This window comes from Dissoconium aciculare (assembly GCF_010015565.1).
Source record: "Dissoconium aciculare CBS 342.82 unplaced genomic scaffold K489scaffold_15, whole genome shotgun sequence".
In the NCBI taxonomy this organism is placed as follows: Eukaryota; Fungi; Ascomycota; class Dothideomycetes; order Mycosphaerellales; family Dissoconiaceae; genus Dissoconium; species Dissoconium aciculare.
In genome coordinates, this window is record NW_022984965.1 from 310,373 (window position 1) to 337,125 (window position 26,753).

Consider the following 26,753-nt stretch of genomic DNA (forward strand, 5'->3'; position numbering starts at 1 on the left):
GACAGACCGGGAGACAGCTTTGTGTCGCGCCTTCCTCGGACTCATTTTGACAGGCTGAGTCGAGACCAATTGGCCCATGTGTAACGTGCCGCATTCGACTTGGACCCGACTCTTTCATTTCCAACAACCTGTGCTTTGCCGCCCATCGGCCAGATTGCTTTGTCGACACGCGTCAAACTGGTCGAACATCAGACGACGGATTTGGTCGCAAAACACCTCGCTTGCGCCTGCGACCTTTTTCAACGGCTTTCATAACGTCGTGACTCATGCGCTGATACCACGGCATCTCCACATCGCTGATAGCAAATACTGCCCTCGGAGCTCTTGATATACACCTGCTTCACAATGCCGACCAAAGGTGGCGCCTCCGCCAAATCAAAATCTTCTGCATTGAAATCTAGCACACCAAAGGGACACCGACCGCCAGATGAGCTGAAATCACCGCAACCGCAACTGAGCGATCTCGCTCAGTCGGACCTACGCAACTTTCTCAACAAAGCCGACAAACCATTCGGTATCGCGACACTACCAAACACGAAGAAGCGAAAGCGAGAGGCGTCTACATATAATGCGCAAGAGGATTTGTGGGAGGACAGGCTATCGGTTCTATATGAGGTGCGACCGAAAGATCGTTGGGAGAGTTTGCGCCGGTATAAGAAGTTTACAGGTGAGTGGGAGCGTTCTCTGGCGCATAGGAATCGGCTTGAGATGCGTGCGCACATTTGGACATGCTGACATGAGGGTATAGTTGGGACTGAGAGCATCGCAACCGGCGAATGTGTCCTGATCAAGCATGACGACACGACGGAAGATCAGCGCATCGATGTTGCGGCACAGTGGAAGGCGAAAGTTCTGGAGGTCCGCGCGCTAGATCAAGAGCACGTCTATCTGCGCGTCGCATGGCTCAATCGACCAGAAGATCTCTCAGGCGGTCGCAAACCTCATCACGGCAGAAACGAACTCATCCCTACGAATCAACTCGACATCATCGACGCCATGGCTGTCAACGGCACCGTAGACATCGTACATTGGAAGGACGACGACGATAGTGCGATGATGACAGAGGATCAATTCTTCTGGCGGCAGACATACGATTATGCCAATACACGGACGTTTTCGGTAAGTCGGATCGTTGGAACGTGACAGAGTCGTTCTGCGCGAGTCGTAGGCGGTTCGCTGACGAAGCCCTTGTGAATGCAGAAATTACGCCAGATATGCATAGATCGCCAACCACATAACCCCGACGAGTTGATCATCCAGTGTTCACAAGAAAGCTGTCGGAAATGGCTGCACGTGAAATGCATTGCCGACAACGCTGTGCAGCAAGCCTGTAAGTACCTCCATCGCGCGATCGATGGCATCTCCCTTTCCGGAAACAACGACATTGACAACGTCCCACCTTTGCCACCAGACGACGAATTCCACCCAACAGGTAAATCCGCCCAGAAATCCTCCAAAGAGGCCATAACCCGCGCCATCAAGAGCGAATCCCCCGCCCTGGACCTCAAACTCAGCTCCCTCTCCCTCGCGCAAGCGCGCGCCCAGAAACACGGCTTCACCGCCGAAGTCTACATCAAAGGCCTCCCCGCCGTGCCTCTCAATGGCGCCGCTCCCGGGATTTCCTCCACCACCACCACTACCGACACATCCGACTCAAAATCCTCCTCCTCCTCCGCCTCCGACGCCGTCAAATCCGAAACCACCCCGACTCCCGCCGCAAACGATACCCCCATGCCCGACGCCGCCGCCGCCGCCGCGACGACGACGACACCGGACCGCAGCCTCGCACACACCGTCGCCAATGCCTTCACCGCACCCATCATGCACGCCATCTCCTCCATCACAAACCCGGGCCCGACGACGACTTCAAATCCCGCAGCGACGCCCGGGACGGTGAACGTCGCGAGCCTCACCCCGGCGCCCGCGAGCTCGAATAGCATCCTCCTCACGAGGCCGGACGGCACGAAGAAAATCGAACCGCTCTGTTGTCTGTTCTGTGGAGTCGTCATTGAGGATTGATTGGATCCTGTCGATGAGGGATGGATGGATTGATTGTGGGTTTTTCGATTGACGAGGAATGTGGATTGCGGTGAATGGGAAATGGTCGTCAATGGGACGAAGAAAGGGAGTGTGGCTCGATGATGACGCATATGGAAGCAGTGATTGATTCCCCCACCTTGAGCGATTGTTGTTGTTGTTGTTGTTGTTGTTGTTTTTTACCCATGTGTATGTGGTCTGTTTGGTTTGGACTCCATCGTATTATGGTATGCTTGCTGTTGGACGTCGGCATGTATCTACGGCCCTCCGTCTCTCTCGCTCTCTCTCTCTCTGAAGCGAATCATGTATATTCGAGATAGTCCAACATCGCTATTACGTTCAAAACTATCTCCTGATCTTTTCCCGAGCTTGCTTCTTCTACAGATGAATGATGAGCTGTTCGGATCTGAGGGATTGACGCCTTCCACTTGCTTCGGAACCCTGTCTCGTCACGGCGCTTTCAACGAACGACAATACGATACCAGGAAAGAAGCATTTGGGGAACTGGAGAGGAAGCGCCCGAGCAGGTAGCTGTCCTGCTTCTCGCCTATCTTCGCCTCGATAGATCTGACATGGTCGAATCCCGCCACGCAAGTTTCTCAACCCAGGCATCACGACTGTCGTAGAGTCCTTCACATATGCATAAACTTGACCCTTCGTGTGCCTCATTTAATGAGAATTCCGTCGATCGTACGCTACATTCCAACGGTCTACCTAGTTATTGCTGAGGAAGATCTATGGAGTTGTTGTCTACCTCGTCACCTTTCGAATAACCTTGGAAGGCTGCGTGGCGTTTCATGTCCACCTGCACCACCGGGCGGCTGGTCACGGCTCGAAAGGCTCCTTCCTGTTCTCTGCTCAAGCACAAGCTCAGAGCCTTGGAAGCACACGCATGACCGTCCGCTCACTCTGATGGAGCAGCGCGCCATTCTCGCGTTCTTGTGATGATCAACTGATGAGGCGCACTGTTGTTGCCTGTTCGATTGATGAATATTTCTCTTCATACAGGTTCGTGGACGTACAACGATCCCCCTTCCACAACTTCTGTTTCTTGATTCAACACGCTCTTTGCTATTGACCGACCATTCTCATTCCGTCTTCACTTGAACCATAAGACTTGTGTTGTCCGCTGTCTTCTTCTTTCCGTCACCAATTGGCTTCAAATATCCAAGTGATCGTCTTCATCCTCATCGAAAACCCTCATCATGCCCGGAAAGAAAGTCAATGCAAAAGCCCGCAAGCAGTCAGAACCGCCAAAGCTAATTCGATATCGTCGCGAGCGAGGCCGTATTGACCCTGGTTTGCTGCTCATCCTCCACTGCCATTCCCAACGCGATGTCTAACGTCCTGCCTTAAGAACGTCACCCTAACCTGATCCTCAAAATCATTTTCCCTCGTCCTTCCAAATTTACAGAACGCCCAGTGGCAACGAGCTTTCAGGAGATGTCCGAAGGTCAACAAACACAATGAAGTACTTTTCATTCATATCATTTCGAAACGTTCAGTCCTCTCACGTGCCTGCGTCTGCAAATCTGTGGCCATCTTACCAATTGATTTCAAGGGAGGTGTGTAACGGAATCCAATGAGGCGCGGTATCGAAATCAAGCCCAACCCAAACCCTAACGAAACACCTCGCCCGCTTCCATGCCTTTGACCCTCCTCCAATGTGTTTCCGATCATTTGGACCTCACACGACAAACGATCTGCGATTATTCGGTAAACGATACGGCTTACGACGATGAAGAAGTAACGAAATAGTACGATAAACGCACGACAAGTCTGCCGGAAATCCTGTCGCAAGTCGATCGATCAGCCACAAGAAAGCGGGCAACAAATCGGAGCAAAACCATGTCCACCACCGACCCAATGCCACCACCACCACTCCACTCAACAACCCCGTCCGCCCTAACATTCAACCTCATCGCCCAGTGTACCGTCAGTCTCTCCGCTCCACCCCGACCACATGCCCCCAATCATCCCATCTTCACCGAAACTCCCCTTCACCAAACCACTTCCACCGCTTCCATCTCGCCCACAAATCGCCCAATCCGCAGAAGACAAAGACTCCCAAATCTCATTCATCCAGGGCCAGAATCCAGACCACCCGCGCCCGCGCCGCCGTCCTCTCTCTCCCCCATGGGCCCGTCAATCTCCCCATGTTCATGCCCGTCGCGACGCAGGCTTCCCTGAAGGGCCTCACGCCTCATCAGCTGGAAACGACGGGCTGTAGGCTCTGTTTGAATAATACTTATCATCTGTGAGGAAGCCTCTCTCCCTTTTCTTTTCTTTTGGTTTTATTTTTGTGGGGATCGGCCGGACCGATTTTTGCTTTTGGGCAGTTGATGGGAGTTTCTGCTGATGATTTTCCCTTGCAGGGGTCTTAAACCGGGACAGCAGACGCTCGATAGGATTGGAGGGGCGCATAAGTTGCAGTCGTGGAAGCATAATATTTTGACGGGTATGTTGAACACATGAGCTGATTGACGGTCGGGCCCTGCTAATGATGATCATTGATCAGATAGCGGAGGGTAGGTTTGACCTCGTTTGGCATTTGGAAATGCGGATGACAAGCTGATTGCATGGACAGATTTCAAATGGTCTCCCTGATGAAACTCGCTCAAGTCACTGAAGAAGGCGTCAAGTTCCTGAGTCCACACGATGGCAGTCCGATGTAAGCATCAAAGCTCAAACTTCGCCAGCTTTCAAATGGGATCTAACAAGTCGTTCTACGATCGACAGGCTTCTCACACCTGAACATTCCATCTCCCTCCAGAACTCGATCGGCTCGGACATCATCATGCAACTCGACGATGTCATCGCCACCACCTCTCCCGACAACGCCCGCATCGAAGAAGCCACGCACCGCTCCATCCGCTGGCTCGACCGCTGCATCGCCGCACACAAGAACCCCCACACCCAAAACCTCTTCTGCATAATCCAAGGCGGGCTGGACCTGACCCTCCGGCGCGAATGCACCCTCGCCATGGTCTCCCGCGACACCCCGGGCATCGCCATCGGCGGCCTCAGCGGCGGCGAAGCCAAGCACGACTTCTGCCGCGTCGTCTCCACCTGCACGGCGCTCCTGCCGCCGCACAAGCCCCGCTACGTCATGGGCGTGGGCTTCCCCGAGGACATCCTGGTCTGCATCGCCCTGGGCGCCGACATGTTCGACTGCGTGTGGCCGACGCGCACCGCGCGCTTCGGCAACGCCATCACGGACCGCGGCTGCGTCAACCTCAAGCGGGCGGCGTTCGCGGAGGATTTCGGACCTATCGAGCCTGGCTGTCGATGTGTGTGTTGTCGATCACCCGAGGAGGGGGACGGGGGCTTGGGAATCACCCGCGCGTATATCCATCATCTCGTCGCGAAAGAGACGGTGGGCGCGCACCTTTTGAGCATGCATAATGTGCACTATCAACTCAATTTGGTGCGGAGGGCCAGGGAGGCGATTGTGGAAGGGCGATTTCCGGCGTTTTTGAAGGGCTATTTTCACACGTTGTATGATGGGGATCGGGAGAAGTATCCGAGTTGGGCGGTGGATGCCCTGGCGGGTGTTGGGGTCATGTTGAAGGAGGATTGATCAGATCTTGCTTTTACGCGCTGATTATTTCTGAGGCCCTTTCTAACTACGCAGAGGCTGGCGAGATGAGTGTCTTGTTGGATCTCACGCATGATGAGTGATCATGATCTCGTTGCGTCTACCTGTACCCTTCACTGAATCTACCGCCCCGAGGATCGATCATCCTCGACTTCTACATCAAGATTCTTTTCAGGACCTTTACATTCCTTCTACCTCTGGCTGTTGTCAAGAACCTCTTCCGTTCGGTTGGCAGCACACGATCGTCATAACTCTCAGCTAACTATTCGACCGTAGTGCGGCGAAACTTTTCCGTTCTTGCCGCGATATCCACAGAAGGCATGCGGGAGTGGATGGGCTACGACTTCGATCGAATCGATTTGCGAGGCACCAACCGCAGAACGCCGCCCCGATCAGTACTACGTCACGATCGACCAAGCTTTCTTGGCGCCGCTTTGTCGATTCTCCTCTCCATCGGTGCTGTCGGGCAAGGAAGACCGCAGATGACGTTTGGTGGGACGCCTCGTTCGTGATGTTCTCAATTTCTCAAACAGGCCCGCATACCATACGTGGTATGTAGGGAAGACGGTTACATGTCATCGGCAGATGGCCACGAGGTCTGTCATGAGCAGCTTCCCAGAGAACTCCCGAGGCGTAAGAGACGTCTTCCTGCGCATGTGAACCGCGTGTCTCTTCTTCGGGCTGGCCAACAATCATCCGCGTGATGTGTCTTCCAACACCGTGAAGGTGCTGTACGTAGGGGAATCGATGTGTTTGGGGAAAAGTCGGGCCGCTAGAGCATATGGGTTCTCCTTGCAAAGCGGTTATGATGCGTGTCCGTGTACGCTTATTTTTGGACCTTTCATGCATTGAGGCTCATCTAATGTTTCACCATTCAACAGTGGCCTCGATCGCGTGTCAGTATTGCGGTCTCGTCGGCGATCCGCCATGTGCACATGCTTGCCGCTATTGACGTCGAGCCCGTCCGATAGACGGTTGGACTTGGGTGTTCATGCGGTGCGCACATGTACGAGTGGGAGGCAACTTGGCGCAGCTCTGCAAAGGAAAATTTCTTCCAGCCGATTGACAAGTCGGTTATATGCACCTCGTATTCGTCCTGAACCGATGATTGCCCACCTGCATGCATACATGCGGAGTAGCTGCGGACTGGTCGAAGACACAAAATATTTCACCAAGGCTGACGTTGCTTATCCCGCCGAGAGCACAGGATGGATGCAGGAGAAAGGTCCGGGCTCGGCCGGCAACGTGGTTGGCACGTGCACGCACCTCTCTTCGCCGCGCTAGTCTTTCCATTGCTGGCTGTCCATTGGTTGTTGATCCTGCTCGTACCAAACCCTCCAGGGCTGACCTTGGCCGGCCTTGGCGTGGTGGAAAAAGCTTACTACTCCCGTTCCGCTTCCACTCTTTGTTATCGAGCTGCAGTGGCCTCATCACCGAGTATGCACGCATAGACTGCATCCTTAACAGAAACTGCCTATTGGCCCTGGTGATGACTCCTGAGCTGAAGTCTTGAATTAGCATGGTGGTTTCCCTGTAGGTACGCAGCATCTTCCGCTCCAGGTGAAGTTATATATCAATGAATGCAAGCGGGAACAATTATGGCAAGATCGGTAGTAATCAACTTTGACATCGCCCTTTTCACCAAGAAATAATGAATTCAGGAAATCATGATGCTGTGCCTATCGATCAGATCATCACCTTGGCTGAAAACATTCGACAGCTGCCTCTCAAGCATCTCCTACCACACTCGTCACAGTTGCAGCGGCTCCTGGCCATCACAGAAGAGATCAATACAGCAGTCACCCAAGCGGTAGTCAGCCATGGAAACGAGCATTCCAGTCACATAATCGCCCCATCCTCATGGAATTCCCCACGCCCTTCGCAACCAGCACTTTCGCCAAGCGTCACCACGCCTCCCACGGTAAAACGATCTCGACAAGTGAGCGCTGCTCGCGCTTTGCAGGCCGCGAGTGAGATCGCCCCTGTTCTCGCCCAAGCTATTCGAAGACACACAACGACGCAGCTCGAGGAATGGTGCAGACTCCCGAGCGACGTCCGCGCTTTGCATCTACAGCCCATTCTGTCTTACCAAAACGAGAACAAGCACAACTCCATCGACGCTGCGGATCGCCTTTTGATGGCCGCCTCCTGTCAATCGCTCGCTCTGGATTTCGCCTTGTTTGAGCAAAGCCAGGGTTGGACTTCGAAGCACCAAGTCCTGCTCATGCAGCTGCTGAATGGCGAGTCTCTCGCGGTACAACGGCACGGTCACCACCACGGCAATTTCTTCGCGAGTCTGGGAGACGTGGGAAGCCATCGGGAAAAGTTCGACGCTGGGCTTCGCCTTGGGACGAAAATGAGGATTATTCAGAACTGTGCCCAGGCCGCGGGCCTGGGTTCAACCCTTGGACTACTGTTGGCTTACGAATGTCGGAGCTTAAGTCGACTGCCGTACCGAGAATTCTCGGAGCTCCTCACTCTCTTACAGGGACCGAGAGAAAATTTGCAGACCATTATCGATTTTGCGAACGAATTTGATGAGTGGTGGCTTGACTTTTCTAACAAGTATCACTCCATGCACGGTAAGCTTGCGGGCATCCCCATAGAGTATCCTCGAAGCTTTCATGCTAATAGATTCTTTCAGGTCGGCACGCTGTGTTCGTCGACTGTCGGAATTCCAATACGTCTCAGCCGGAGCCTGATCTACTACACATGTTTTCCTCTCCGGTCAACTTTGCCGGCTCGACCATCTCCGACCGTTCCTCTGTGCCGTCAATACCTGAGACATTCGACAGCGGCATCGGCAGAAGCCCCGCGTTCGATTCTGGCGAATATGCTGGTATGGAGGAATTTCTTGGGGGCGATCCGGCTGGGGGCACTGCCACCTTCAACGAGTGGTCCGAGGGTTGTATCAATGTATTGTAATAATGTCACTGGGTATCATAATTTCGTATATGCCTTCAATTTCATTTCCAATGGACAAATGATGAGTACCCGAGGTTTTAGAGTTCCGCGGCGTGACGTATGTGGTGTTTGAGTCAAGATCCTGAGCGTCGCCCCGAAGTAGATCAATTGAACTTGGCGTGTGTCTGTGTACCTGGGTAGTGCTTACTATGTATATATAGTGCTGACCTCTAATTAAGCTTGCAGTAGCTCGTGTGCAAATACGGATCATGGTAGTCGCACGTGGTGGGGCTGCGAGTCCGGTGCAGATCCTGGACACTTCAGCCGCGGCTGCGACCATGCTGCAAAATACCAGGGCACGTCTAGGGTCTAGGGCTCTTCAACTGTATGCAGGCAATATTCACGAGACCCAATGTCGGCCCCAGCGCGGCCCCAGCAATGATGAGCGATCGCCATGATTCACTTGCTCTGATCGCGGATTGATCGACAATCACGTGAGCTTTTTTCCTGGACAAGAGATGTTGATCCTTCGAGAGTCGAAACACACCTGGGCAGCCTTGCTTGCTGTTGGCTCCAGCGGAGGGCACAGTGAGGGCAAAGTCAGAGTCGACAACACTATGGACGAACGCGAAACTTCAAACGGGCTCTTTGAAATGGCCCGTCTGGTGGACGTGGAGCCCAAGGCCCTCAGGAATTGAAGGCGAGATGAAGGATATATATATCAAGAGCTTTTCCTCCAGGTGAACAAATCCAGAACTGCCAGAATACAATCCACAGCAATCACCTCATTTCAAAGCCTTATTACTCCATATCCAAACTACAACCGCAAACATGGTCCGCCTTACCTTCATCGCTGCCGCTGTCTTCGCCTTGGGCGCTGCTGCAAGCCCCGTCGTCGAGGTATGGCAAGACTGCTTCACGAACGACCACCACAGCTCGCGATTCTGATATTTCTTAGATTGCCCGTGACAACTGCGGTACCAACATCGGTGACTGCTACGGCAACGGTACGTTGATTTTACCATCAACATAATGTATCACAACTGATTGAGTTCATCGCTTCAGGTTGCGAGGGTGTTTTCGCCAACCCTAACGACCAGTACGGTACCTGCTCCGCTGGCCGATACGCCGGATGGTAAGCCATTCTTCTTTCCAATCGATGATGATTCTGTAAATTGATCCAAGCCGCTGACCATCATTCAGCGAATGCCGCAAGTGCGGTGGCAAGACCAACAGCTTCCGCGGAGCCTGCAACGACAATGGCTGCATGGGTCTTGCTGGTATCTGCCAGGCTGGCAACTACCAGGGATGCCCCTGCAACTAGACTCAAGAGTTTGAGCTCTATAGAACGATAGCCAAAGAAGACGTCCGAGGTTCTTCTCAGCATTTAGATTAGTCAAAGACAGCCGTAGTGTGATATTCTCAAGTATGCTACACTATACCAAACTCTACTTTGTCAAGTCCCATCCTTTGTACTCTTGTTGTAGCCGAGTCCTGTTAGGTCTCATGAATAGCTTGGTGATATGTTTTCTAGCACCATAAAAGTGAAAAATTCTCAATGAATCTAGTTCCTCCTACCAGATAGAGTTAGTAAGGTATTTATGTTAATAATTAAATTCGCTATCCTTTCATAGCACACCTGCATGTAGGTGGTGGTGGTGGAGGTGCATGCGCTTGAGCGGGCGCTGACTCGCGCACGCACTCCTGCTTTTCCTCCTCCGCCTCGCGTGCGAGGCACACTAAGAAATAGCTGGAATGCAAGTCTCACGTCTAGTGAAGGACAGCCGTCAGTGCTTCGTAAGATTCACTATTAGTATCTTTGTCAGTGATCAAGATGGCCCTGCACGGAGAATTGTCGTCATTCTCAGCTGGCTGGCGTAGCTTCAACGCGCGAAAACAACCATGCGCGACACAATGACGCAGCTCCAGGCATCTATACTTCATGTACCGTTCATGAAACCTTCTCCTCATCTCGACAAATAAAGTCCACAGCGACGATTTATTAACACCCAAGATACGAGATCATTCACAGTCAACCGCTCCTCCATATCCTCATATCGAAGCCATGTCGACAGTCAAGTTGCCTCTTGGAACACCGGACGAGATTCCTGAAGAGAAACTCGTCAATGAAGCTCTCGAAAGCCTCGTGAACGGGACATTGACCTCCAAAGATGCAGCTCAGAAGATCGATTCTGTCATAATCACAGATCTCCGGTCTGGAAAATCCAACTCTCACCCGTTGGGTTGGGAACACTACCTCTGGGACAGCATTGGCAGGTCGGCGATGGTTGTTCCCGCTGATCATGCAGGTCAGGACCGCCTAGTTCACTTCCTGCAGGACATCCAAAATCTTCCCAAGACGACTATTCCGTTCGCTGCAAACGGAGCAGAACACGAGAAAATCTTTTGGACTCTCAATGCATCAAATGGCTATTCTGGACTATCTCAATGGCTGTGGGAGCTGAAAGAAGGTAAGATATGCTCACTGCGTACAAACACGCATCACGAGAGCTAAGAGGAACTTCTCCACAGGTGGATTTCAGCGACACGAACGCCCGTCAGAAGACTCGTCATTTCTCCATCAGAATTTTGCCGCTTTCTTAGCTAGATTGCTCTCCAACGGCGTGGTGGAAGCTACTCGCCTAAGCGACCTCATTCGACCTTCTGCGTTCGCGACCAAAAATGCCTCAAATAGCAATTTGGAAGAATACGTGATCGCCTTGCGTGGTGCGAAGCGATGGATCCTACACGCTGGAGATGCGCTCTACGAGATGTGCCAGAAACAAACGTTGATCGAGATTCCCGGGCCAAAATGGACTCCGACCGTGTGGAGTGGCTGGAAGAACAAGTTCGAGCAGGCTGCGAAGGCAGAAAATCTCGGTGCTGAAGGACGTGAGATTGCTGCGCAAGCTCTTGAGCGCATGGACCAGGTCGAACAACGGGGAGTGACTACGACTATTTGTGAGACTTTTGGATTCACCTCTATCGAACAAGAGGAAGACGACGAGTAGATTAGCTGTACGAGAAAGTTTCTACTACTACCACAATTATCATTGCTTCGTTTGTTCGAAAGACAAAGTTCCAAGTGCTAAAGGGCCATGGTAGACCATTTTGATTGCAGGATCTGGGGAGCGCGGTGCGAGTCATGCGCGATCGACGCGTAGTGTTCCGAATGAAGTAACGGAGCTGCTGTGAGACACATGGAACAGACGAGACGCCGTTGTTCATCCTGGTGCACACCGGGACGGGCGTATACAGCCCGGTTATGCTAGATCTGTGGAGCTCCCACACCTCCCAACGCCTTCCGAGCTACCGATGGGTAGCCAATAGCTCGGACACTGACGAGGTCGGCTCTTGGCATCATGGTTCACTCCGTATTTATAGATCCTACGCTCTTTAGCATTTGTCCTGGACGGTTGCTCCGCGCAGCAGCTGTCCTCCAGCCGCTTGTCCAGACTTTGAATTGCCCAGACCATCATTCCGCGGCATACTGCTTATGGAGATGCTATGAAGATTCGTCTGAAGGGAGCGAGCTGAGCGCAGAAGCGAGTGAATCAATTTGTATATTAATGCCGGAACGACCACTATAAAGTATCATTATCAACATCGAAGTCTACCAAGCCCACATCAACATTCCCGTCGACCTCCAACGCGTCCGCCGCATTCGAAGCTACAGTCATCAGAGCAATCATGATCTTCCAAAACCTGTTCCTGGCTGCGAGCATAGCCTCCGTCGCGGTATATAATTTCATTTTCGGCCCAATATTGAGCCAATCGAGCACAGGCTGACCGATACAGACTGCTGCTAGCTACCACTGCAGAACCGATGGAGCCGGAAGACGCGAATTCCAGATCACTGTTGCTCAGGCTGATAATGCCATCGCCGCGGGCGGCACCACCACCGGAGGTTCAGGGTGAGTTTCGAAACGCCTGCCACAAGATCTGTCCCGACACGAAGGAATTTCCCGCTGACCACACCCATTTAATCCAGGTTCCCTCACGACTACTACGGTCTGTCCGGCGGCGGTGGGCGTGTGGTGTTTCAAGGTGCGGACGCGCGCTGCAACCAAGCCCAGCCCAATCCCTCTCTCTTGTTGGAGTACCCTGTCTTCCCGGACGGTCGCGTTTATGATAAGAATGCCAACCGACGTGGAGGTGGTACCCCGACTCCGGCGCGTGTGGTCTACTTGAAGGAAGGCAGCATTCTGTGTGGTGTCATGACACACGTTATTGAGACCCCAGACGGCAATGGCTCTGGGGACTTCCGCGTCTGCAGCTACTTTTAGATATCTCGAATGTGAGCATCTTGTTGATAGATCCTCAGGGCATCTAGGTAGCAAAAACGCCTGGGAAATTTCGACCTTGGCTTTTCCAATACGATACAAGATTAGATGCACGATGTCTCTCGAGATCGTCGCAAATATCTTTGTCTTTAGTGTGCACATCGAAGCTGACAGCGAGGCGCTGCCTTCTCATACATGTAGTATTAGCATTGTATCTACCATGTGTGTAATGATAAGTCTTGATAGGGGTGCGGTAGGACTTCACAACCAGAGGATGGCGGGATCTCCCGGCGTGTGGCTTGCCTTCGGCCCCAGCGCGCCAAAATATCGGCCGGCTGTCGATCATCTCACCCCTTTTCGCAGCTTCAGCCCTGAAAGCTTAGTGTACTGTACAAATGTGTGTGTGATGACATTTAAGCCAGAGTTGTGGTGCTGCCGCGGAACGTGGAAGGCTTACCATCGAAGAGTCTTGCTTGACCAATCTACATAGCTAAGCATTGTCAGCGTTGGTATCACAACAAGTCGCGTCTGGCATGCTCCATCGTGTTCGCGGGATGCAATAACGGGAAATCCCAAGGACATCATTGTTCGCGCAATGATAAAGGAAGTTGGTCTTGACACCACTTATGTTGCGTCGCATACATTCTCTTCAGCACCATGGTCATCCGTGGATTGAGCCTATGGAGACGCACTCTCATCACCTTAAGTGTCGCCCTCTTCACAACGCTATGCCTGTTCTTCTCATTGTCCGAAGATCCGAAAATAGCGTTCCTCCGCCTTCGACAAATACTTCCTCAGACGGCTGATCGGATCACGAATTGGGACTGGAAAGACACCGATGAAGAGAGATTTTGCCGGAATCGAAATTCTCTCGATGTTCAAAATCTCGCCGTCAATGCTTCGACAGCGGATACTAAGAACCCAATCCCAAATGTCGCACATTTTGTCCTACTCTCCGCAAAAGGCGAGCTCTATCAGATGACATATCCACGGTATCTCTCGATCAAAGCTGCGATCCTTCGCCTGAATGCGACAAAAATCAAAATTCATATTTATGAGAGCGGTCTCGACACCGACAACAGGTGGTGGCGCCAGATTGCAAGTCATGTCACACTGGTTCCCGAAGTAAGACCACAATTCGGTCCTCATGGCTTACCGATACAGAGTGTGCGCTTGGAGCATCAGTCCGATCTCGTGCGCTTGGCGGTTCTTGCGCGCGAGGGTGGTATATATCTTGACACGGACGTCTACGTCTTGAAGCCTTTCACCGACCTCTTGTCCAGCACTCGAGATGTTCTGATGGGACATGAAGGCGGGAACCGATACGGACTCTGTAATGCTGTGATCATCTCCCGTCCGAACAGCGCTTTCATCTCGAAATGGCGAGCGAGCTATCGTACATTCGACCCGAAAGGATGGAACCAGCATTCGGTGCAGAAGCCGAAGCAACTCCAAGTACGTCACGGCAGATTAGCGATTGACTTTTGCCAGAACAATTAATGCTGACATGATTTATTAAGGTGCAATTCCCCGAGTTGATATGTCCACTCTCACCAGCTGTGTTCTTTTGGCCGACTTGGGTGAAGAAGCATATCTTCTACATGCACGAACCGATCAGTCAAGACGAGAAGAACCTTCTTCAAGCGAACATGACAGCTTTCGATGGAGTTATGTACGAGGATCAGTTAGTAGTGCATGCTTGGGGTCGCGAGGCCCGTGAGTATTTGTCTGTGCTTTCGCCGGAAACGATCCGAAATGACACCCGGTTCAATGTACTTGTACGCGACATTGCCATGGCTGAGCTTTGACGTATGAGTACTTGAAGTTTTGAGATTGAATGCAAGAGAGCAGAGCATACCGTACTCTATAAGCATGCAACCGGATTGGCCGTCTACAACGCAAGGTATCTACGACCAGACTATTATCGTCCGAGAGAAACAAGCAAGCATAGTACGTGATGGTCCCCACAACAGTGATCACAGATTTAGAAGTGCCCCTCAGAGGTCTCGACGATGCCGCTCCTGGTCGGAGGAATACAACACAAAGACGAAGGAAAATCCACAGCCATCCGCGCCCAATGGCCCGGTTTCGAGCATTATCCCCATCCCGACGACGACCCTGGTCAGGCTTCACACAGACCCCACGGAGCTCGGTCATCACCATCGTGCTTCGGACGGCGTTCTGATTTTAGATCTTCGACCAGCGCAAGAGTACTGCAGCAGCAATGACTGGCAGCACACTCACCAACTCCCCCAGCCCCGCAAACTCCGGAGGGATCCTTGCATTGACAAAGGCGCCGGCAGCAAGGAGTACTGCGAATGTGTTGTATACGAAACTCCATCCAAAGTTGAATTTGATGCGGTGGACAGATTTCCGGCTCGCATTCATCATGGTCAGAATGCCAGCCAGGGAAGGACGCATGAGGACAACATCCGCGGCGGATTGGGCAACATCTGTCCCTTCGTTCATGTGGACGCCGATGGTGGCCTGCGCAAGAGCAATAGCATCGTTCGTGCCGTCGCCGCAAAATACGACAACAGGCTTTTTACTATCTGTGTCAGGCCCCAGGAGAGCTTTGATGTAATCTCTTTTGTCGGCAGGAGAACTCCGAGAGCGTACATTATCATCGGGAATGTCTAGCTTGGATGCCAAGGCTTGAACGGCTCCGTCATCGTCACCAGATACCACATGGACAGAGATGCCACGCTTCTGCAAGATTTGGATCGTTTCCGCAGCGTCAGATCGAAGGTCGTCCTCGAGTCCATAGACAGCTTGTACCTCGCCATCAATCGTGAAGCAAAATACAGTGTAGCCTTGAGCGAGCATCGGTTGGACAAGTTCGTGGTCTGACAAATTCAACCAGCGAGAGTTGCCAGCTCGAAGCTTCTGACCGTCCAGGGTCGTTTCCACACCCTTACCCGTCAAACTTTTCGGCTCATGGACAACGGACGTCGGCACTCCGATATGCTTTAGGTGTGCAGCCACTGCAGCCGAGACCGGATGTTGACTGCTTTCGACCAGACCCCGAAGCAACGGAAGTTTGTCCTGATCTACGCACTCAGCTTCGACGACAGAGAGTTTCCCTCGAGTCAAAGTCCCAGTTTTGTCAAACACTACATGCGAAGTTTTGTAAGCGACTTCGATTGCGTCGGCAGACTTGAAGATGACACCCCGTTCTGCTGCGGCTCCGCTGACAATGACAATGACCATCGGAACAGCCAATCCGATTGCACACGGGCAAGATACGATGAGAACAGTGATGGCGTAAGTGATGGCTTGAACGGTGGCCTCGGATCCTCCATAAGCTTGAACGGTCACGCCCACTGCGACCCAAATGACAAAGGTGAAAATCGTCAATGCCACCACAACAGGAACAAAGTATGAGGCTACCCGATCTGCGAGGCTCTGTAACTTGGGTTTTGACAGCCTGGCCTCGTCGACCATGGCAGCAATGGTGTGGATCGTATTGTCACCAGGCAGACGGTTCAGTCGAACAGTTAGGGCTCCAAACCCATTAGTAGATCCCGCAATCACGACCGAACCAGGATACTTTTCCACTGGCCTAGATTCACCCGTGAGCATAGACTCGTCAACCTCAGAAGAACCAGTGATGACAGTGCCATCGGTCGGGAGTTTGGCGTCTGGAAGAACCTTGAATATATCGCCATATTGGAGAAGTCGGGCGTCAATTTCACGGTCTGTTCCACCTTCTTTGTCAACGAGGATGGCTCTCGATGCCTGGAGTGACTGGATGGAAATAGATGCAACGGCTTTCTGACGAGCGAGAGCTGCAACCCAGCGCCCGACCATGATCAAAGTGACTAAGAGGGTGCTCGTTTCAAAGAATTGTCCGGTCGAAAGGGGACTCCCCGCAATGAAGAACCCAAAGGAGACCACAGAGAAGACGTAGGCAGCAGTAGTGCTCAAAACGATCAGGAGATCCATCTCGATAACTCTAGAAAACACCAGAGCCTTCAAAGCTTTTGGATAAAAAGGTCCTGCGATGACAACTTGAACAATAGTTGCCAATGCAAATGAGGCTGAGTTGTAGGCTGACGCATGATCAGGAAGTGGAGCCCATGCCATGACAAGAACCGGGATAGTTAAGACGACCGAGAGCAGTGTCATATATCCAACGTGGCGGACGTGTTTGTTCCCGGCATCCAGCGAAGGATCACCACGGGGAGGAGCAAGCTCAATTGGCGGACCCCAGATCTTCTCGACGAGGTCTCGAGCTCCCACAAGCTTTGGATCAAACACTGCTCGTACGGTCTGTCTCTCCACAAGTTTCAAATCAATGACACCATCTGGCCAACTCTGACTCATGAACTTGGAAGGCTCACCTGGGATGATGACATCTAGGCTTGCACCCTGGTTTTGAACTCTTTCACACTTGAATTCGGTTGTCCGCTCCAAATGCTTTACAACGTCTTCCACAGATGCGAGGCGAAGGTCGATAGTGAACTCAGCTCGCGAGAGGACTAGACTCGTCTTTAGGTCTTTGACTGCGGGGACGGTAGCGAGAGTTCGATTAAGCTTTGTCTCGCAGCCGGTACAAGTCATGCCGGAAATGCTGAGAACAACGTGCTCCGTACCAGCACTCTGGTTTTCTGTATCAGCAGTGACTTGAACCGTGGTTATTTCCGCTTGGACTCCGTGATTAATGCTGACAGAGGGACAGCAGGCCTCGACACATGAACTCCGAGATTTTATTGCTCGCTTGCGAGAGCAGCAAACACCTGCGCAATCAGTCTTTACTTTATCGATGCTTTGCAGCGAGCGTGGCTTGCAGCAGGGTCCATCTCGAGCGCGATTCGACTTTTCTTTCACGACTGTAATGTTGGCAGATCCACAACAGTTTCCCTCACATCCGCCAGGTGAAGATTCCACAACATAATTGATACCCGAACAGGGCATTTCGACAGAGATAGTCTTGGTATCGTCGTCGTTGCCATTCTTGTCTCCTGGACAGCAAGATCCGGGGCAGCCGACCGCTGGAAGATATTCTTCCAAACCTGCACCCCCAGAGTAGGAAGCGTGAGCCCTTTTTATCTCAACGATAGTCTGCTCCGTGGGTTTGTCAGTGGAGCAGCACGGTTTGGCACAACTTTCCTTGATGGTTGAAGCCTCGACGACCCTCATTTCCGAGCAACGAGGGTCGAAAGCTCTGCTCTTGTTGGGAGTCTGCTCCATGGGCTTACCCGTGGAGCAACAAGAGCTGGTAGTGACAACCACCGATGAGTTCTTGGTCGGAGACTTGATGTTTTCCCCAGAGCCACCCTTACGCAGACGAAGATGTCTCCGCGCGGCTTGGTCGTGTCTGGCAGAGCCGCTACGGTTGCAGGAATCCAGTGATTTCCGATTAAAGGAGCGAGGAGGTGACGTCTCCAAGGACCTCTTTCCATCCAATGAGCGGCGCTCACGAGTTTCGCAACAGGTCTCCTGGCCGAGAGCAATGAGATCGCGGCAAATACACCCCAGGGTCCGGAGAGTGGCTTCGAAACGGTCGAGAGTAGACATGTTATGCTTGTTGCAAGCCTTTCCTTCGGACGCTCCACTACAAACTGGGAGGAGTTAGCGGTGTCGAGTGGCTTTATGCGAGAGCAGCTGCTTACTCTTTGTCCGTGCATTTGCTCCAGCGGGAGCGACAGCGCTTATCGCGCATTCTCGCAAAGCCAAGCGTTCAAGGCAAGACGTGTCGCAGCAAGGGCTTGTCTTGCCACGACAGCAATGAGGGACATCAATATCGCCTGTAACCTTGATGCTTGAATGTTCGCCAGAGAAACAACATCCGGTCTGTGGGTCTTGGTTGGTGTCTCCCTGACCTGAGTTAGTTGCATCGGAAGCCTCAGTGTCGGCGACGCTGGCATTGCAGTAATTGCCGCTGCCCGCCTCCTCACGGGGCAAATTAGGTACCGCATCCGGATCAGGGGCCGGGATGAGTGGACCGCAACAGTCGTTTGCCATGATTGGAGTGTTTCTCGTCTGTCTGTTCAGACTCAGTAGATTGAGGATGTAAAGGTGTTGGCCAAATCCTGAGGTCGGACGCAGGGCTACTTCCGAAATCAAAATTTAAGAGTAGCCTCGTTTTTATTAATACGCTGTTGGTGTTTCTCGACCGATCCGAAAAGGTTGAGTGCGTGAGTGTGATGTCTCGGTGCTGATATCGCCAGTTTGTGCCTGAGGCAGTTATCCAGCCAGCTCAGCCCAAGAGGTACACTTATGTAGCTAACGTACCCTATAGGCTTGTGGGCCACTATAGGCCTGTGGGCCACTCTTCGACACCAGCTGCATTGAATACTCAATATTTCTACTAATAATTGAAATGAAGCTATATGATTAGGAATTCTATGGGACAGGATGTCTATACTACAGTAGGACACGTCTTACACGTATGTCCTTCCAAATTGCAAGTGCTACACCGTGGTTTACGACGTGTCTGCTGGCTAGAGCCTGCTTCAGCTTGGCCTTGTTCTTCCGATAACAACGTGTTTACAGCCTTTGCAATAAGAAGAGCCTCGAATCCTTCTTTGTCAACACTTCCTTGAACCTTATAACGCGTTCTTGGACGTTGTTTACGCGCGCTCAGCGTCTGTACAGTCTGGCGGAGGTCGGACACTTCAGCTTGCAGAAGGGCCAGCTGAGCAGCTGCTTTATGATAGCCCTTAGCATTCTGTCGCAAAGCAGCAACTATTTCTGACGGTGAAGTGCTTGAACGCTGCAGCTTGTTCTCAATATATGCTGTCTGAGAATCAACCTCTCGAGGGTTTGACGGCGTAACTGTAGTCCATTGTACTAGTGTTTGTAATGGAGGTGTTACTGTTCTTAATGTCAGCTTCTCTAGTACTGCTTCAGGATTGAATGGCACAAGGCCAGCACCGCGGAAGCCAGCTTGTATATTTGAAGCTGTAAATGCAGCAGCTATCGCGTGTGGGATCTCGGCAAGGAAGTCGTCCTTTGTTATGATATAATAAGACGCTCGGAAGAGCCGTTCAAGCCTTGCTGTATATGCTGTCTTCAAAGGACCGAAACAGCTAACATCGAGAGGCTGTAGACGATGCGAAGAATGAGGTGGTAAGCAGAGAGTGACAATGTTATGATCTTTGCAGTATTGATCGAATTCAGGCGTTAAATGGCTACCATGTCCATCAAGGACAAGAAGCCTTTTAACACCCTTTGTCGCTTGCTGCGTATGTCCATGGAAGTGCTCTATCCAACGCAGACCAAGAGCATTGCTTGTCCAGCCATTCTCGCTGCAGGCTAGAGTCCAGCGTGGTGGTAGTCCTTCAAAATAAGTCTTATTTAGCGTTACGCCTTTGAAGATCACGAATGGAGGGACCTGCCAGCCTCGAGCGTTGACGCAGGCAATAATGGTTACCCATTCAGAAGAATCCGATCCAATCAATGTTGGTCTTCCTTTCCGATCAGCTGTAGTTACAACATGGTGGTTGCCAGCTTGCCCAAGGCGGAATCCAGTCTCATCAAAGTTGTAGATATCGTCTTCAAGGATACCATGGAAATTGATCATGTTCTTCACCAATTCAAACCATTGAATATACGCGTCTTTCTGCTCGTTACGTGCACGCTGCCAATCCAGCCTTCGCGACAACTTTGTCTTAAGCCGTGGTGTCCTTTTAATAAAGTTATGTCGCCATAATTTACCAACAGGTTCAAGGCCCTTCTGCGTTGCAAGGATGTTCGCAATTTCCTCAACATGAGCAAGCGTTGGTGGCCATCCACGCGAGTCCATATCCAATATCCTTTCAATTATAACCTCCTCTTCAGCGACAGTGAATTTCCTTGAATTGACACCTTGCTGTTGTCTGGAAGGTCTGCTGTCAAGGCGGCGTTGGAGGGTGGTCCTTGAGACGTTATACGCGCGCGCAGTTGCTCGGATCGACTTGAATTGACCGGATCTGAATGCAGCGATAGCAGGAGCGTAGGAATCACGCGTCAATCGCGTATCCATTGTATGACGTGGATAATTATCGCGTGTTGAAGGAAAGAATACGTAGTGAGAATAGGAAGTGGCCCACAAGCCTATAGTGGCCCACAAGCCTATAGGGTACGTTACGGTAGATAGAAATCAAGTCCTCATTGCCGGATGCTGTGTCAACAAGGTTATCACAGGAGATACATTAAGTTTTCCGGATAGATTAATCAGCCATCATGTTCCGGCGACCTCGTGAGAAGCAACCTGACGCGGTAGTCAAAGTGCTTGCTGACGTCCTCCACCCGTCGCCCATGTACCCATGGTCGAATATGGCGATGCACTACCTGGGAGTTCCCATCGTCGTTTCAGTGAGCCACGTCACATCCTGAGCCTTTCAAGCCGAGAATATTGCACTGACACATTGATTACCAGCAACATTCCGTGGTGGTCCAAGACAGTGACTTTGTGGCTTGCACTGAAAGATTGGTTGCTAGTGGATTCACGATAACCGTTCCAAAACGTGGGCTCCACCCCGACATACTAGCGAGATTACCAGATCCGGAAAGTGTGATTGCAGCGATCAATGCAGACTATGCTGCCCTAGACCAGGCAGCTACCGTGTTCGACTATGCGGAGCCAAGGGAAGAGCAGGTCTTTCTAATCCCCAACTCATTCGCCTGTTTGCCGCTAGGAACGGCGGACAACGATTCACTGCCCGAGGGCGAGTATGATACGTATAACAACATCCATCATCCCCTCAAAAGAGCATTGGTCGAAAGTTTCGTCAAATGCGCACTGCTTGGTGAGCTTCCGAGTAGTTCAGAGTGGGGTATGTCCTTGATGGCTTCTGTGTGGACAATGATTCGGTATTTGGACGTCGAGAATGACATCCTCGACGATTGTACGGACAGTAAAGCAGTGGAATGGTTCTCTGAGCATTTCGGATACAGACACGATGCACGGTATGGTCCCAAGGACCTTCGCATCTCGAAGCGCATCGGCTCGGGCAAGGAACTCTCAATCGACAGTAGAGGCCGATCGATTCCGTAATGGTACGGCTTTTTTATACGGAAGGTGAATAGAAAACGCGTGCAGAAATGAATCGGACGTCGAAAAATTCATCGACCTAAGACTGTAGGAGGCGGGAGAGCCTGAGAACGAAAAATGATGAATTTCGGGTGAAAACATCACACCCTTGAAGTGCGAGACGTTTGATGGTGATCGATGCCGGAGACAAGTCACAACAGCCGCTGAGATCGAGCACTCCCCAATTCAGAGGGCCCCGCGCATCGAAAAAATAGCTCCGTGAAGCAGAAACCACCTAATGCCGCCTGTTATATACAAACGGAGTCTTGGTATATTATGATGCCCATTCAACTTCCAAGCGCCGTTCAACCAGCGCAGACCACTCATTCATCCAGACCGACAGACCAGATCGCTATACCGCAAGGGCCAAGAGGACTGGTGCGGCAACAGCCCAAGCAGCATTCGCAACTCCGCTGTGGAGATCGTTTGCGGCATTGGGACGGGTCGTCGTCGCAGCTGCCTGTTGAGCGGAGTTTGTTCCCGTTCCCGTTGCGACTGCTGCTGCATTTGCCGCCGTCGTGGTCGCAGGCTGCGTCAATCCGCCTGCGCCGACCGCAGTCGCCGTCGCGCGACGGGTTGTGGCGGTGCCGCCGAGATTGGTGGTCACGGCGCCGTTCGCGTAGGTGTATACACCGGAGTTGCTATTGCCTGTGCCGCCATTTTGGTCGTGGTAATTTCCTGTGGCGAAGAATGTCAGCGCTCGAGAAATACCGCAAGTCATTTCCTTCCTCTATCAAAACTGACCAGTCGTCCAGTCGATGCACAACAAGTCACCGTCTGTGTAAAGATAGCAGATCTCGCTGGTGGTACATTGTAGCGATGTCGCCCGCTTCTTCACACACTTTCCGCCGTCGATGTATGTCTGGGCGTTGCATTGACCGATCAAACTGAGGTCGTTACAGGCGGGATTTCCTGCGCAGGCTCCTGCCGAAGGCCATGTTCTGGCGACGGAGCGGTCGCATGTGGACGCCGTGGCGCCGGAAATGGCCAGGAAAAGCGCGAGCGAGGAATATATATTCTTCATGATTGCGTGGTGGATGTAAAGTTATGGAATGAACGAAAGGGAACACTGGTCGTGGACATGATCTGCTATATCTTCATCTGGATCATCTCCACGTTTATCGTGTACAGACATTTCGTCTAGACTGCTCGATATTCACAGCCAAGGCTTCAGAGCCAGGAGGCTTGCTCAATTCAGACAATATTTGTGAAACCATCACCGTGTTCCTCGTCTATTCCATCTAGAGTGCTCGATCTCCGTCGCTAAGACGTCGGGGCTGGTCGTGCATTGTTTTGGGGGGTGGTCCGATGCGCCAGTGGCCTGATGCCAAGGTGTGTTTTCGACAAACGTCCAAGCATTTTGGCGACTACAGTAAGCTTTGATGTACGGAGTCGCCGAGAGAAGCTCGGAACATTTCCGACGACATTAGTCCGCCGCTGATGGCATGATCTCAGAGCTTGGAATATTTCATGGCTATGGCTTGTCACTCCATGAGGCCGCCTGGTTGGAAAGAAATTCTCGGCAACAATAGCCAGCCGTTGATGATTTTCGGGGCAAGCGCACACGTGGGCCCGGCGTTTCGGGGATTCGTGTTTACTAATCTAGGTAAAGGCTGATTTTAGGGCTCGAAGTCTCCACTAGCGACTCTCCGCCGTGGATGCTTGTTGATGATGATGATTTCAGGACCAGTGAATTATTGTCCAGAACAAGCACACCATCGGCCCTGCCTCATACTCTTGGATGCAAGAGTCCAAGGTATATATGTTTATACCACAACAAGCAAGCAAGCGTGTGAAGAAGACTGGGGGCCTTAGACAAGTCATCGAATGCTGTCCGTAATTGCGCGGACGACCGAATGGTTCTGGCTCAAGCTGCAAGCGAGACTCCCGCATTGGGCAGCTGCATCAAGTCTTCTAAGGGTTCGATCCGCTCCTCTTTCCTGGTGCCCAGGTGAAGATGAAATCTAGGCTTCTCACTACGCCAACGCTTTTGGTGCAGCCTTGTCAAAATGGCCTCCGGAGCTGCGCCTCTGTGTGACAACCCTACGTGGACCAGCCCGAAGGCGTGGAGTGGATTGTAGAACACAAAGTAGAAGCTCCAGCGCTTGCAACTGAAGAGTCTAACAATGCAGAGTGGATCAAGCACTTCAACGCATTCTTGAAACGATGATGGAATACAACTTCAGGAAGGAAAGCGTTGTGGGGGAATTTCCTCTGCGGGCTTCCAAAAGACTCGGTTATGTGTCCTAATGTTAGGTTTTGAGCGCATTCTCTAGCGGAGAGGTCAGCGTTCACGAAGTTCCTGCCACATACTAGAACCTACCATTCAATCACAGAGATGCAGGATCCTGGGTTGTTATGCAGTAACACCTCTCTGGTTTGGTCTCGAAATTTGAGGTAGTTTGTTACAGGCAAAGCGCTTGTATGCGTCTCTGCCGCAATGCTGTGCCATCTCGTTGGTAAATGAGTCGATATCATCGCACGCAAATCTTCTTGTCACAGATGGCCCTGGAGGACTCTGCGTAGATGGCGCGTTATTCGACACGGCTCGGGTGTCTCCGGTTGCAACATCAAACCCTGAACTCTTACGAGGCTGGAGGGCTATCTTCCTGTGCGTCGCAATATTCTTTCCGCTGGATCACTATCATCATCAATCCGCATTAGCATCTGAAATCCCGCGGTGTTTATGAGCGAAGTATTGCGCTTCCTCGAATGTCTTGCTCGTTCCAATCTAGGCTTCGTTATTCGTCAGTATGCCTGCAACGAAGTCCTATCCTGCAGTGCCGGCAGTGGGACTGCCATCTGCTGACCCCGCCTGCACCGAGAGCAACGAGCCAACAGACCCGCGCTCTCTAAGCTTCCAGAGACGATTGGCAATCGCTTCTCTCACATCGATATCTACGTTCATATTCCCGATGTCCTCATCTGTGGTCGTGCCGGCGCTGGACGACATTGGTCGTGACCTGCACACTACACAGAGCTTCACCAGGCAGCTCGCGCTCTCCATTTATGTTTTACTCTGCGGAGTTGTCCCTGTGCTTGTTGGACCGATCAGTGAGCTGTACGGTACGTTAAGATCGGCACGATCGATAATGCCACGCAAATTCTGATCGATCCGTCTAGCATGCAGGCCGCACACCGGTCCTGCAATCTGGGAATATGGTCTTCATCGTTTTCAACACCGCCGGCGGTGTGGCCCAGACGCCTTCGCAGACGCTTGTGTTCCGCGCTCTGAGTGGGCTTGGAGGCGGTGCACTGCTGGCGATCAATCCTCCTCGCCTAACATGGGATGTTCGTGATACTTAAAGGTTATGCAGATTGGAGCCGCTGTGATTGGTAACTTGTTTGCGGCCGAAGAACGAGGCACTGCTTTTGCGATCTACAATCTGGACCCGGTCCTAGGCCCTGCATTAAATGCTATCCTCGGTGTAGCAGTCACGAAGTAACTGTCTTGGCGCTGGATATCCCATATTGTGTCCATTCTGGATTTCGTCACGCTCTTGTTAAGTCTACGGGTGCTGAGAGAGACATATAGGTCGATTTTGCAACGTAAAATGCCGGCAAGATTGTCAGCCGACGAAGAACAAACGGTACGATCTCCAGCTCGAAAAGCCGTCGAATCGCTGGGCAAGGATTTCATGCGCCCTCTTCTCATGCCTGCGACACGGCCGATCATTCAACTACTCGCGGTATACGTCACCGTTCTCTACGGCGTGATGTACTTGGTTCTCTCCACATTACCTACGCTTTGGACCACACAGTCCCTCCAAAGTGTGATGCTTGGCGGCCTCGACTTCATTGCCTTTGACCTAGGATACGTCTTCTGCACTCAAATATACGCTTACTCCATCGATCGTATGTACAAGCGTCTAAAGGAGCGCAACGATGGGGTTGGTCTGCCAGAGCATAGGCTTCCCTTGGCGATGTTCAGCTTTCCTCTCGTCGCCATCGGGCTTCTAGTTTATGGTTGGGCGGCCCATTTCACTATCACTTGGGTCGTTCCCGACCTTGGAGCCATGATCTTCTCGCTGGGCGCTATTACTGGCACGCAATGAACTTCAGATTACCTTCTAGGTACCTACCCGGAGTACACAGCGAGCGCGCTCGGTGCGGTGACATTTTGGAGAGCATTCGGAGGCTTTGGTCTGCCTTTGTTCGGACCGTAAGTATTCCGGGGACAGTTATTCACAGTAGCTTGCCTAGTTTCCTTGCAGTGACATGTATGACCGTCTAGGATACGGATGGGGCAATACCCTGTTAGCTTTCATCGCATTGTTCCTGGGCATCATAGCTCCTGTAGCTTTGTGGTTTTGCGGGTCTGTGATGAGGGCAAAGGCGTCTTCTCCCGTCGCGTCTGCATCGGAATCTCGAGATAATCTACGGTCAAGGAACTCATGAAGCGAGCGAACCAACGAACTGCAATACGTTGCAGGTCCACTCACGTTTCCTTGCCTCCAGTCAGCATTTCTGTGGTCATCCTGGATTGTGATCCATCTCTGGGGAAATAATAAGGCTGGAGAGGGTATAAACTACGTGCTAAGCTCGCAGAGATCAGAAAGACATCGCCCTGAGTATCTCTGATCTGGACAGTTCTCGCCGGTCTTTGTTTCGTCGGATTCGACGACACGCTTGCCGGCCTTTTCGCCGACGAACGCAACACGCGCCGCTTTGGTGACCAGATCGAGGATGTAAGAGCGCAGATTGGCTCTTTCTAGTTCGCAACAAACATCGAGAGGAGCAATACTTCCATGCGCCTCGATGCAAACCGAGGCAGATGAGGCGTCATCTCGCAGAGAACTGTGGTTCGAGCTTAAACCCATCAAGATAGTTTGATCTAGCCGTATCCGGTATGTAAGACCGCAATTTAGACCCATTCCTAAGCGATCTAGCCCTATCCGATTCTAGTCCATAT

At 51.9% G+C, this 26,753-nt stretch overlaps 11 protein-coding genes across 11 annotated transcripts; 9 read left to right on the forward strand and 2 right to left on the reverse strand.

The window, feature by feature from the left end:
• Positions 1-345: 345 nt before the first annotated feature.
• On the forward strand, positions 346-2,019 carry K489DRAFT_373896 (uncharacterized protein; the record flags this gene model as incomplete). Its single annotated transcript, XM_033603472.1, has 3 exons — positions 346-667; positions 749-1,119; positions 1,201-2,019. 3 exons carry the CDS (start codon positions 346-348, stop codon positions 2,017-2,019), a joined length of 1,512 nt encoding a protein of 503 aa, XP_033455943.1.
• Positions 2,020-3,903: 1,884 nt separating this feature from the next.
• On the forward strand, positions 3,904-5,617 carry K489DRAFT_326836 (queuine tRNA-ribosyltransferase; the record flags this gene model as incomplete). The annotated part of the gene is made up of 5 exons (XM_033601938.1): positions 3,904-3,972; positions 4,137-4,294; positions 4,413-4,499; positions 4,625-4,708; positions 4,777-5,617. 5 exons carry the CDS (start codon positions 3,904-3,906, stop codon positions 5,615-5,617), a joined length of 1,239 nt encoding a protein of 412 aa, XP_033455944.1.
• Positions 5,618-7,084: 1,467 nt separating this feature from the next.
• Positions 7,085-8,616, forward strand: K489DRAFT_404656 (uncharacterized protein). Its single transcript, XM_033607127.1, has 2 exons — positions 7,085-8,217; positions 8,280-8,616. The coding sequence occupies exons 1-2, from the start codon at positions 7,287-7,289 to the stop codon at positions 8,558-8,560; spliced, it is 1,212 nt and encodes a 403-aa protein (XP_033455945.1). The 5' UTR covers positions 7,085-7,286; the 3' UTR covers positions 8,561-8,616.
• Positions 8,617-8,982: 366 nt separating this feature from the next.
• K489DRAFT_434754 (uncharacterized protein) lies at positions 8,983-10,002 on the forward strand. Its single transcript, XM_033608570.1, has 4 exons — positions 8,983-9,439; positions 9,498-9,546; positions 9,605-9,674; positions 9,743-10,002. The coding sequence occupies exons 1-4, from the start codon at positions 9,371-9,373 to the stop codon at positions 9,861-9,863; spliced, it is 309 nt and encodes a 102-aa protein (XP_033455946.1). The 5' UTR covers positions 8,983-9,370; the 3' UTR covers positions 9,864-10,002.
• A 348-nt stretch (positions 10,003-10,350) lies between these two features.
• On the forward strand, positions 10,351-11,584 carry K489DRAFT_396699 (uncharacterized protein). Its single transcript, XM_033606883.1, has 2 exons — positions 10,351-11,010; positions 11,072-11,584. Exons 1-2 carry the CDS (start codon positions 10,605-10,607, stop codon positions 11,548-11,550), a joined length of 885 nt encoding a protein of 294 aa, XP_033455947.1. The 5' UTR covers positions 10,351-10,604; the 3' UTR covers positions 11,551-11,584.
• Positions 11,585-11,965: 381 nt separating this feature from the next.
• K489DRAFT_384404 (uncharacterized protein) lies at positions 11,966-12,990 on the forward strand. The gene is made up of 3 exons (XM_033605848.1): positions 11,966-12,277; positions 12,338-12,453; positions 12,531-12,990. Exons 1-3 carry the CDS (start codon positions 12,230-12,232, stop codon positions 12,823-12,825), a joined length of 459 nt encoding a protein of 152 aa, XP_033455948.1. The 5' UTR covers positions 11,966-12,229; the 3' UTR covers positions 12,826-12,990.
• An 810-nt stretch (positions 12,991-13,800) lies between these two features.
• K489DRAFT_391014 (glycosyltransferase family 32 protein) lies at positions 13,801-14,630 on the forward strand (the record flags this gene model as incomplete). The annotated part of the gene is made up of 2 exons (XM_033606652.1): positions 13,801-14,277; positions 14,343-14,630. The coding sequence occupies 2 exons, from the start codon at positions 13,801-13,803 to the stop codon at positions 14,628-14,630; spliced, it is 765 nt and encodes a 254-aa protein (XP_033455949.1).
• Positions 14,631-15,009: 379 nt separating this feature from the next.
• On the reverse strand, positions 15,010-18,789 carry K489DRAFT_326874 (p-type copper atpase; the record flags this gene model as incomplete). Its single annotated transcript, XM_033601941.1, has 2 exons — positions 15,010-18,386; positions 18,438-18,789. 2 exons carry the CDS (start codon positions 18,787-18,789, stop codon positions 15,010-15,012), a joined length of 3,729 nt encoding a protein of 1,242 aa, XP_033455950.1.
• A 2,202-nt stretch (positions 18,790-20,991) lies between these two features.
• On the forward strand, positions 20,992-21,805 carry K489DRAFT_326639 (uncharacterized protein; the record flags this gene model as incomplete). Its single annotated transcript, XM_033601919.1, has 2 exons — positions 20,992-21,123; positions 21,188-21,805. 2 exons carry the CDS (start codon positions 20,992-20,994, stop codon positions 21,803-21,805), a joined length of 750 nt encoding a protein of 249 aa, XP_033455951.1.
• A 388-nt stretch (positions 21,806-22,193) lies between these two features.
• K489DRAFT_413364 (uncharacterized protein) lies at positions 22,194-22,865 on the reverse strand (the record flags this gene model as incomplete). The annotated part of the gene is made up of 2 exons (XM_033608028.1): positions 22,194-22,519; positions 22,586-22,865. The coding sequence occupies 2 exons, from the start codon at positions 22,863-22,865 to the stop codon at positions 22,194-22,196; spliced, it is 606 nt and encodes a 201-aa protein (XP_033455952.1).
• A 1,416-nt stretch (positions 22,866-24,281) lies between these two features.
• On the forward strand, positions 24,282-25,896 carry K489DRAFT_434760 (MFS general substrate transporter; the record flags this gene model as incomplete). Its single annotated transcript, XM_033608571.1, has 4 exons — positions 24,282-24,907; positions 24,972-25,132; positions 25,159-25,283; positions 25,377-25,896. The coding sequence occupies exons 1-4, from the start codon at positions 24,595-24,597 to the stop codon at positions 25,894-25,896; spliced, it is 1,119 nt and encodes a 372-aa protein (XP_033455953.1). The 5' UTR covers positions 24,282-24,594.
• Positions 25,897-26,753: the final 857 nt, after the last annotated feature.

Bases quoted from the DNA above. Each gene is read 5' to 3' on its own strand.
- K489DRAFT_396699 (XM_033606883.1), top strand. From the start codon at position 10,605: ATGTCGACAGTCAAGTTGCCTCTTGGAACACCGGACGAGATTCCTGAA. The intron at 11,011-11,071 runs GTAAGATATGCT...ACTTCTCCACAG, and splicing joins GCTGTGGGAGCTGAAAGAAG to GTGGATTTCAGCGACACGAA.
- K489DRAFT_404656 (XM_033607127.1), top strand. From the start codon at position 7,287: ATGAATTCAGGAAATCATGATGCTGTGCCTATCGATCAGATCATCACC. The intron at 8,218-8,279 runs GTAAGCTTGCGG...AGATTCTTTCAG, and splicing joins CAAGTATCACTCCATGCACG to GTCGGCACGCTGTGTTCGTC.
- K489DRAFT_384404 (XM_033605848.1), top strand. From the start codon at position 12,230: ATGATCTTCCAAAACCTGTTCCTGGCTGCGAGCATAGCCTCCGTCGCG. The intron at 12,278-12,337 runs GTATATAATTTC...TGACCGATACAG, and splicing joins CGAGCATAGCCTCCGTCGCG to ACTGCTGCTAGCTACCACTG. The intron at 12,454-12,530 runs GTGAGTTTCGAA...CATTTAATCCAG, and splicing joins ACCACCACCGGAGGTTCAGG to GTTCCCTCACGACTACTACG.
- K489DRAFT_434754 (XM_033608570.1), top strand. From the start codon at position 9,371: ATGGTCCGCCTTACCTTCATCGCTGCCGCTGTCTTCGCCTTGGGCGCT. The intron at 9,547-9,604 runs GTACGTTGATTT...TCATCGCTTCAG, and splicing joins CGGTGACTGCTACGGCAACG to GTTGCGAGGGTGTTTTCGCC. The intron at 9,675-9,742 runs GTAAGCCATTCT...ACCATCATTCAG, and splicing joins GCTGGCCGATACGCCGGATG to CGAATGCCGCAAGTGCGGTG.